The 11,351-nt window shown below is 37.9% G+C and overlaps 1 protein-coding gene across 1 annotated transcript; it reads right to left on the bottom strand.

Moving 5' to 3' along the window:
- Positions 1–4,459: 4,459 nt before the first annotated feature.
- On the bottom strand, positions 4,460–4,989 carry LOC145076139 (uncharacterized). Its single transcript, XM_079022123.1, has 2 exons — positions 4,881–4,989; positions 4,460–4,797 (listed from the first exon to the last, which is right to left on the bottom strand). Exons 1-2 carry the CDS (start codon positions 4,987–4,989, stop codon positions 4,460–4,462), a joined length of 447 nt encoding a protein of 148 aa, XP_078878249.1.
- Positions 4,990–11,351: the final 6,362 nt, after the last annotated feature.

Here is an 11,351-nt window from a genome sequence, read left to right as displayed (position 1 = left end):
CAAGCGAGGCAGCTAAGGAGGCTATATGGCTAAAGAACTTCATCGGAGACCTTGGAGTTATACCAGCTATAAAGGAGCCAATGGAGATTTTTTGTGACAGCAATAATGCGGTTGCCTTAGCTAAGGAACCAAGAGATCATGGAAGTCTAGACACATTGACAGAAAATATCACTTCATCAGACATCGAATAGAAAAAGGAATCCTCGTGCCAAAGAGGGTATCATCGGATGAGATCCCAGCAGATCCCCTCACGAAGGGACTGACTCGGGCTAAGCATCTCCAACATGCTCGGAGCACAGGGCTGAAGGATGATGTTAGTTTTAGTAGTTAGATAATCTCGAAATTTGTAAAGTGTAATTGACATTAGATGATGAATAAAAGGTGTTTTATTTTTGAGCAAAGTGTTGCTATCTCTTGTCGATCGTTTACTATATTTCTTTTGCATGTTTTGACTTCCAGAATAATTATGTTTGGTATATCATATTATTCGAACCTCCACAGTCGGTCATATGTCGGAAGTAGGTATGAATCAAGACTGTCATGATTGGTTGCAGAGGTCTAAGGTATTGGACATGGCTACAACAATCATGAGTGCTCATAAGGTCTGAGCATTGGACTCAACCCACGCTCACTGGAATCACTTCATGGAATTTATCTCGAGTGATCGTGAGATGGTAATATCATATAAGTCTTCAAACCTAGAGATATGATTTTTTACTTATGAGTTGGTTATGCACTGATTGTACAAAAACGCATTGGTAACTCGATGTTATAAAACGTGCCTTTGTGTATAATTCAATGAGTGGTAGAACAAACATATGAGTCGAATTTTATCTGTTCCTTCTAGGATTTGAAGCGATACCTAGGCCCCACGATGATTTTGTTTTGACCAATGTATCGGGCCCGGTCAGAACTAAATTGATGTGTTCAGTTAAGTTCTATGTCAAACAAATTAGAAATCGGGAAACAAATGTTGGACAATAAGTAAGACAATGTTCCATGTATTTGTCCGGCTGATATCTAGAATAGAGGATTATATGATCACTTATCTAAAATGGCGCGTTCTAGTTCAACAGAGTTTGAAGTGATACGATTGCTGATCGGTTCCTGACGTGATACTTGCAACTATAGTTATTAGACTTATCCAAGTGGGAGACTGTTGGATATAGTGTCTTAGTCCTTAACTATATTTGGTATGTACTTGACCCGACCCGGCATGGTCCATTTGGGTTGCACTTCACCCGAACAATTTATGGATAATCTTTTGAGAATAGTACAAGTTATGATTTATTTATATATTTAAAGTACTAATATATTAATATAAGATCACATTATTTAATTAGTATCGATCTATAATTAATCTAAGATTAATTTAGAGATCGAAAGTATTACAAATTAAATATCGGCTTCTATATTTATATAGTGTGGGCTAATGCTTATTTGGAATGGGCTAGGCTTGCATGGAAAGTCCATGGATAGTCCATGGAGCTTTAACCCATGGATCTCATGAAAATGAAGAGACATGGGTATTAGGGTTTACATGGATGTAACCCTAATCCACCACACTATATAAAGGAGGATTTGGTTCTTGAAATCACACTAGTTAAGGTGAGTAAAGTAAGAGGGCCGATTTCAAGATAGTAGTGACTATTCTCTCAAAGTTCCAAAGTTTGTGGTGATTTGTGATTTCCATTTGAGGCATCCACACTATTGGTGCTAGGCTCTAAAACTCCAAGCAATCAACTACAACTACAAGGTAAGTATTTCTACTAGCATTATTTGATTCATGTTCCCCATGCCATGCTAGTTAGGATATGAACCTTGGAAAAATAATTATTTGCATGTATCTTAGACAAACATAGATCCAAGGTTTATTAGGGTTGCATGTACACTTAGGAAGTGTTAGAATGCTTAAAACCCATCAAATCGGCCATAATGTAATGCAAGCAACCACCTGCAACCACTAAGTAGGGGGCGATCTGGGATGCGGCATATTGGAGATCATTCTCCATATGGGAATAACACAGAAGGTCAAGTGACCCGAAATTAGCTGGAGATAATGTGTGTCGGCACCACTCGTGAGTATCGGCCTGATTCGACAGAAGAGAGCCAGGGGCAAGTTCGCATCCAGGGAGATACACTAACGGACCAGTCCCAAGGGAAGAATCCACCGCCCCTCCGGACGAACGAGGAAGTCATTTTGTTCCATGTTTCACCCCCTCTATCGGCCGAGAAGCATCTTTGTGAACTATATCAATCACCAAGTGAGACTCCACCAGCAAAGAGTCAATGTTGCACCGCTTCTGAAGTCGTTTACCAATCGAATCGACACTATTGTCGCCCGAAAAGGAAGATTCCACCAACAGATGAATCCCCAGCGATTGGTAACCCACTAGAAGGAGGCAATAGACCATGGCTGAAGGGAGGAGCGGACTCCTCTTCTTCGGTGCAAGACAGAACAACTGATACTACCACCCGAGAACCAAAGAAAGGAGGTGGAAAAGATTCCACCATCAGAAATTCGTGATATTACAACTCACCATTAAATTGACCACACAACACCCTCCTAAGGGACAAGACCTTCTCATAACATGCAATCAAAAAAATGATATAAATCAATTGATCTTCCATCAAAGGAAGTACTCATTTTTCTATGAAAAAATGGAGGGGAGGCAAGGAAGCGGTACTTACCATCCTTCTCCACATAAAAATAGGGCATCACTCTACGAACCCGCCAAGCAACACTCATCCCTGCTACCGATAAAATACAGTTCAGCCACTCCTCCTAGTGGAAGCAGATCCCCTTCAAAACTTGAGAATTGGACAAACTGGTGCTCGACAGTTGAGGGGCTCGATCCGAAGAGATAGACACGAAAGGATAGCTACGACCGACTAGTTCGTTGTGGAGCCATAACCACCGCTCCTTCTAGTTCTTCCGAGGAGTCTTTTGGTTAACAATGAATGTGTGTGTGTGTTGCGATGCTGAGAAAAAGTATGGACTCTAGATTGGGTGGTTGAATTGAATAATTTGTGGAAGGACCAGAAGTGGGGAAGCACACCTAGGGTTCAACATGCCAAATCGAACCCTACAGTCTTATTAACAACATTAGGCGTAAGATTGTGAATGGAGAAACCATACTCTCTCATAACGTCATCAAAGAAATACGTGACCGGAAGATAAAGTCCCACCTCGAAAATCGACACAGGAATCCCAACCTTCCCCGCAGACGGTTGGTAAAGGATAGCCCCTTCCTTCAGTAACTACACCTTGTGGTCAGGCATAAACCCAAAACGGAACTGTAGGACTCGAACTCTTTTGACGTTGCGTCTTTCCTTGATCGAACGAGCGCCATCATGAACAAAGAACAAGAACACAACAGAGGAAAATGAACAAGATAGAAAACCCAAAGACGCAAAGAAGTGTAAAAGACATAGAAGAATCCAACTGCTCCTAAATAAGGGAGGTTCAAAATGTTAAGCGGGGAAGTCGAACGATTCTTGCAATAAAAATGGTCGACACTAAATGGCCCTATCATGTCAACAGCTGTCAGGACCGCATCCACCTGATACGCGTTTTGATCTAGGCTAGAACAACCTGGTTACATCGTCCCAATGCAAAGGTCTACTAGCCTAGGGGATTGTTAATGTATCCATTTAGGAATACACAAAATATAATCAGACTATTAAAGACGACCTGGTCAATGGCCAACCCCTGTTTAACATCGAGGTCGGGCCTTCGACCTCCCGGCCCCAGACTCACCCATTGGTGCCCAAGCAACAAAGTCAGCTCTAGGACAAAATAGTACCAGCCGCTTCCCAGCGTAATGGGTATAATGATCAGGACATGGTCCTTTGGGGATTGTGCACCAATAGAAGATAACTACTAGAGGATCACAGCCTGCCAATAGGATGCCCCCATGTCTTGTCGGCTCTGAAGAGACAAAAAGGTATTGTTAGGGTTATGTCCCCCCGACAGCAGGTATAAGTAGAACCCTTATCCTCCAAGAGAAGGGGTTACCTTTCTCTCTACTTTTTTCTAATAGAACTCAGATTATTTCATCTGGTTACTAACTAGACCGTCGGAGCTTCGTTCTGGGATTCTTCCGTAGACGACATCTAGCGGTCTTTCCTTCTGTGTTGTGATTCTCAGATTTAGCCCCATTAAGACACTTAGAGATAGAGTTAAGTATAGATGGCATATCAAAACAATTTCCTTGCTTGTGGGGCCCTCCTCCTCTACTTCACTAGAACCTTCTATTTCACTTATTTCCTCATCTTGAACTTTGGGTGTAATATACGCAAAAATAAAAATCAAAGATTATTGGGATCGAGGCCCTTGGCTTAGTTAGCTTGACATTTTCTTTTAAATATTCTGTAGTTTGGAACTCTTTTTCCATTAATTTTTCTATTCTTCAAGGTCATTTCCTTCATCCATAAAGAACACCTCATCGTTTGCCCTTCAGTTTTTGAATTGTTCTCCAATCCCGAATGGCATCTCTTCTTTTCCAACTCGTAAAGTAAGCTTTGACTCATGAAAATCTACCAACACTCTAGTCATATTCAGTAGTGGGCATCCAAGTATGATTGGTAAGTCTTCATCCTTTTTCATGTCTATAACTACAAAATCAACTGGAAAAACGAATTTCCTAATTTTTACCAATAAGTCTTCAACGATTCCTCGAAGATATGTTATCAACCGATTCGCCGTGTACATTACCATCCTTGTATTCTTCAATTCTAGATGATCAAGCTTCTGATGAAACAAATAAGAGATTAAGTTTATACTAGCTCCAGAATCTGCAAAGGCAAATGTTTTCGTGGAATTGTAGAATTTGCATGGCAATGAAGATGGCTTGGATCTCCCGTCTTTGTTGGTATGCCTTCTATTAACACTGTTGGTGATAGTTCATAAAGAACAACCTTGGAAGTCTTCTCTAATTTTTGATGAGTGTCAAGAAGATCTTGAAGAAATTTCACGTATTCAGGCATTTTAGCTAACGATTCAACAAACGGGGAATTAATGGAAATACCCTTGACTTGCTTGATATATCTATTATGTGCTTGCTCGAATGGATGTGCCCTTGCTCGATAAGGAAAAGTTAACGGAGGCTGGTAAGGTTTAACAGAAGAAGAACTTTTTTGTTTAGACTGAGCCCATGATGTGAGTATTTGATCTTCATGCCGTAAGAACTACACATCAGCCCATTCTTTTTCTTCGATCTTCATTCTTTTCAGATGTGGATCGGGCTGCTTCAACTTCATCATGGATCACAATAAGATCTAAATGAGTGTCTTCTTTAGTGGTTTTAGCCATTACATGTGGTTGAGGTTTTGGATTGGGATTCTTGGGTGGTAACCTTTCGTTAACAAGTGTAGCCAATTGCCCGAGTTGAGTCTCTATATTTTTTATGGAAGCTTCATTATTATTCATGGTCACATCAGTAACATCATGTACATTTTAGAGGCTTTCATAAACCTATTAAGCGTTGACTCAAAGTCCATCTTCTTCTTAGGTAGTGGTTGTTCTTTTTGGTAGTAGCCTCGTCCGGTTTCCCTATATTTTTCTTCTTTTTGTTTTGTTGTATTCTTTGCAAGGCAAAGATTCTTTCTTTGGATTTCTCAAATATTCATCAACTATCTCCACTAGAATAACATACTTGCACATTTAATCCTCATGTCGTAAGAACCAGGCATTAGCCCTATCTTTTTCTTCAAGCTCCATTATTTTCACATGCGGATCAGGCTACTTCAATACCTCATCATGTATCACAATAAGCTAGTTTATATACTACCTAGTTTATCCTAACCTAATTAACTAACTAATTGCACTTAGGCGGTATACCTAGTCAAATTTATAGAATAGTTTAGGTAAGTTGCGTATCAAATACAAGGAATAGATTTATCTAATAAAATAATTACTAAAAATTAGTCTAAAAACAATAAGTAAAGAGAGGATTTTATCTTATTTTACAATTTTATATTAACTTAAAAGTAAATTCTCAACGAAAAACGATACTAAGCAAGATTGAGAAGACACTTCCGTTTAGCTTTGAATCCTCCTTTTTCCTATGTGTAGTTTCTAGTATGGATTTATTCAGTTGGTTACCAATTTTAATATAATTAGCAGTCTTGATTCGATCTCCTAATACTTTCACCAATTCATGACTACTATGTAATGAGCATACACAGGAAAACACATAATTAATTATTAATGATAATTGGGCTATGTAAGATCTATCCATATTATTATCTATGATGAAGACAAATAATCAAACAAAATTATGATCAAATTATGTTTTCAACACAGTTAAAGTTGTTACCTTTATCACAACTTGATGTGCAATTTATATACTACCTATTTTAAAATTTATAATACTAACCTACTTAACTAACTAATTGCACTTAGGCAATGTCCCTAGTCAAATTTATAGAATAGTTTAGCTAAGTTGGGTATCGGATACAAGGAATGGATTTAGCTAATAAAATAGTAAAGAGTGGGTTTTATCTGATTTTTCAAGTTCAACTTAACCTAAAACTAAACATTCAATTAAAAATGATTGTAAACGAGATTAAGAAAACAATTCCATTTAGCTTCGAATCCCACTTTTTCCTATGTGTAGTTTCTAGTATGGATTTATTCAGTTCGTTACTAATCTTAATATAATTAGCAATCTTGATACCATCTCCAAATATTTTCACCAATTCAGGAACTACTATGTAATGATCATACACAAGCAAACACGGGGTTGATTATTAATGATAATTGGGCTACATAAGATATATATATATATATATATATATATATATATATATATATATATATATATATATAAGATAATTATCTATGATCAAGATAAATTACCAAACACAATAATGTTCTCTAACATACCTAAGTTGTTATCTTTATCACTTAATCTAAGATGTGATTAATCCTAGATCTAGCAATTTAATGATCATAAACTACTAGGTAGACAAGTTCATGCAATTCAAATGTTCATTAAAATAAACTTAACTTGAATCAAAGAAACAAATATTTAAACTTTAACATGCTAGGTAATGATAATCAAACATATCCATTAACTAACTTCATAAAATCCAAATATACTAAACTAGCACATATTATTAGGGTTCATCTACACTAAACAAAAGCCTAATGATTAGACACTCATGGCAAAGAAAAGCACATAAATACATAAGAGTTTGACATAATAAAATCAATGCAAACCGAATGAGATGCGTAATCTTCAAAATCTTGACCTTCAATCTTCTTCTCTTCCAAAGGGTTGTTTTTTTGTTCTTCACTAGCTTCTGATTTCGACTATATCTCCAGAAAATCAGATTTAACCCCCTCAAGTTTAATGTTCTAAGGAGTATTTATAGTTTCTTTAAATTGTATCTCATTTCGTGAGAATTAGGGTTTCACGTTGTGTAATCAATAATATTCGTGTCTGACAAGGAAACTGCATTTCGCAAAATTATCTTCTGGAACCTCCATTCTCACGACCTGAAATTATAATGCTCACATCGTGAGCTTCATCATCATGTACATGATCGATATTCTTATAAGATTCACGTTGTGGATTTGTAGTGCCAGGTCGTGGGACTTGTATTTTCATGGTTTATCTAACTTTTGAGCTCTGTTAAGCTTCTAGCTTCAGCTCCAGTCCTTCTAGGTTCTAAATTTTCTTGTTTTTGGTCATTTGTCTTTAAGAATGTCCTGCTTGGCTGCAAATGTAAATTAACAAAATAAGTACCAAATATCTTTTCAAATAACCAAAGGATAGCTTAAATGGTATTGAAATAATGCCTAAATATATGTATAAATATAGCAATATCAAAATACCCCACACTTGTCTTTTGCTCTCCCTCAAGCAAAACTTTATATTTAATATAGCACATAGAACCATGGACGAAAATAAGCACACAAATACATAAGAATTTCACATAATTAAATTAAAAAAAACTGAAATAGATGTGTAATCTTCAAAATCTTGATCTTCAATCTTCTTCTCTTCCAAAGGGTTGTTTTTTTCACTCTTCTCTGGCTTCTGATTTCGACTATATCTCTAGAAAAACAAATCCAACCCCCTCGAGTTGAATACGCATAGTAGAATTATAGTTTACTTAAATCGTATCTCACGTCGTGAGAATTAGGGTCTCACATCGTGAGATCAATATAATGTGTGTATGACAAGTAAACTACATTTTGCATAATTATGTTCTATACGACGTGAGATTATACTACTCACGTTGTGAGCTTCATCATCGTGTACATGATCAAGATTGTTCTAAGAGTCATGGTGTGGATTCGTAGTGCCACGTCGTAAGACTTCATCTCCAGTCCTTCCAAATTCCATCTTTTGTCGTTTTTGGTCTTTTTTTCTCAATAATGTCTTAATTTGCTGCAAAATGTAAATTCACTAAATAAGTACCAAATATCTTTGAAAATAGCCAAAATATTGCTTAAAATGTATTGAAATAATGCGAAAATATATGATAAATATAGCAATATCACAGCTAATACGACACACATATAATACCACCTTTGTTTTTTCCCATTTCAGTCGCATACCCCTTTCCTCTATCGAAAAATGCATGTGAATGAAACCTTTTCTTCATCCAAAGCTTTCATCGACGTCCACAAAACCAGCGACCTAAAACTCATCATTGGGGACTCACCGTCTCACCGACGACGTCACATCACCATTGTTCAACTCTGTTTCCGGCGACGTCATACGTGTGAGTTTTGTAAAGCCCCGATTCTCAGGTATTGAATTAATATAAGAATTTTCTTGTTTTCAAGGTCTACTCGACGAGTTGGTTTCCCTACTCATCGAGTAGTAGCGGGTAGGTCCGCGTGTTTTAGTGACCTCGCCGAGTCCAATAAGGGACTCGACGAGTAGGAGCTAGAAGATGAAACCCTACATTTCAGGGAATTGCACCCTATTTAGAGGATCATTGGCCTCCCCCAGCCTTTCCTTTACAGCCACTTGTCTCTCTTTAACCCTAATTCGAGTGTGTATTCTTTTGGAGAGTTTAAGCTTGGAGGAAGGATTTTGGTAAAGGAATCACTTGGGAACACAAGCTAGTTAAAGGAAGAGTTCGTGGGATTCAAGTTTTGCATCAACAAGCACTCTCTTGAAGGTGGTGGAGTTTGTAGTAGCGATCCGAGAGTTGGAGTTTATCTACCGAGCCGACTTTTGTGAGGTGAGATATCCTCACTATATCAACAGGGTCTAAGGCACCAAGGCTGGCGCTTTATGATTTCATCCTGGTTTTATGATGGTTGCTATGTTAGATTTCATCCTGGGTTTAGGATGGTTGTTATGTTAGATTTCATCCTGGTTTAGGATGGTTTCTATGCTAGTAGTATGTTAGATTTCATCCTGGTTTAGGATGGTTGCTATGCTAGTAGTCAGTTAGATTGATATCATGGTTGTAGGATGGTTGCTATGTTAGAGATCGGTTATATTTGTATGACTATCTGTTATTTCATGCTAGCGTATGATATTTATGTGCGCATGTTTATTAGTTGGGAAAGGGTTGAGGTGGGTCCTGTTGTGTGTAGTAGGCCAAGACACCCTGGGCAGATCGGGTAGACTGCAGGCCCAGGCCAGGTATATCTAGTCAGGCCGAAGGCCCAGCGAGCGGTCCGGATAGGCTGAAGGCCCCGAGGAGGGCGGTCCAGATGTACCGAGGGCTCAGAGAGCGGTCCAGATAAACTAAGGAACGGGAGTCGGTCCAGTTAGACTGATGGCTTATTATGCATGTTGTATTGTTGTTTATATGATTGAATGATATGGTTATGTCTATATAGCGTTGGTATTTTGGGGGAAACTCACTATGATTTATGATTTGGTTCTGGGATACTCTAATAATATACTATTTTAAAAACAAGTTTTGTAATAATCATGTGCTTTGAAATGTTTTAAAAGTTTAAATTTGGCATGATTTTTACGGGCGTTACAAGTTGGTATCAGAGCCTTGGTTTGAGTGAATTGGAGGAAACACTCCTATGTCTCCAGTCTCAAACTGAGGACAAGGTTATAAAATGATTTTTCTTAAAATGATTTCAAAATAAAATAAGAAGGATGCAAGCGTACGATCAGCCGGAGCTCGCGGATAGACTCCAAAATACGATACAGTATTTGATTATGGTATATGTTAGAACAGCATGCTAGTGCTAGGCTAGGGATCCTCAGGAATTAGATGATTGAATAGCCTGATTACATGATGCCTGCTAGCCTAGGGTTTCCTTTATATGAGATTGACATCATTATTGTAGTTGCTTAGTGTATGTTGTTGGATTAATGTCTAAACTCGTAAATATATTTGGTAAGTACTTGACCCGGTTGTGCATGGTCCTTTTGGGTTGCCTTCACCATAACAACTTGATAGGGTAATTTATGGAAAGAGAGAGAGAGAGAGAGAGAGAGAGAGAAGGTATTATGATTTATTAATACATTATAAGAATAATATATTAAAGGAGAAATCATATTATTTGATTAATATTTATCATAAATTAATTAGGAATTAATTTGGTGACTAAAAGAGATTAATTAAATAGAGGGGCTTAAACTGTCAAATTTGTGATAGTTGGATTTAGGGTTGGGAAACCTTATGGATCAAAGGGGGAACGAAAGTATTATGGGGATCCATCAAAATTTCGTCCATAGGCCTTATTCCAAAAGGTTCCATGGGCTGCTTGGTGATTAAGTTGTCCATCAAGGTTTTGGCAAAAACCCTAGCAGCCTGCAGTATAAATAGAGACCCCTATATGCATTTTTCGGGTACTTGATCCCAAGAGAAACCCTAGGACCAATTCTAGCATCCTCTATTCTCTCTCATAATTCGTTCTTGCTAGTTGGTGTTTGTAAGCCATTAGAGGAGTTAGACTTGTGACTCTAAGCTCCAAGACAAGAAGAATCAAGAAGGAATCAAGCAATCAACAAAATGTAATCATCTAGATCTGATTTGTTATGTTAAATTTCAAATTCATACTACTAGATCTAGGGTTTGCAAGTCTTGGATTCATTGCACGTACAATAGAGAAGCCTAGATCCAAACATTAGGGTTTGCATGAGCACATAGGATGTTTATTTGTGTAAAACCCATCAGTGGTATCAGTGCCATGATTGGTTTCTGTTGTATGTGATGCAATGCTTGTTTATTTGCTAAAAATCATTTTTCTGGCCTCTGCCCGACCCGACTCGGCGAGTCAGCATCTAGACTCGGCGAATCAGCACAACTCGGCGAGTCCAGGTACTGACTCAGTGAGTCCGGGAGTCAGGCAGAGGATATTTCGAGATTTTGTGTTGTTTTTTCTTAAGGATAATTGCCTAAATCGTTTT

Source organism: Lactuca serriola, chromosome 9 (genome assembly GCF_051521515.1).
Source record: "Lactuca serriola cultivar US96UC23 chromosome 9, Lser_US96UC23_V15, whole genome shotgun sequence".
Lineage (NCBI taxonomy): Eukaryota > Viridiplantae > Streptophyta > Magnoliopsida > Asterales > Asteraceae > Lactuca > Lactuca serriola.
This window is presented reverse-complemented; position numbering and strand designations above follow the sequence as displayed.

Coding starts and splice junctions, on each gene's coding strand:
- LOC145076139 (XM_079022123.1), bottom strand. CDS start 4,989: ATGCCTGAATACGTGAAATTTCTTCAAGATCTTCTTGACACTCATCAA. Junction 4,798..4,880: donor ACCAACAGTGTTAATAGAAG/GCATACCAACAA, acceptor TTGCCTTTGCAG/ATTCTGGAGCTAGTATAAAC.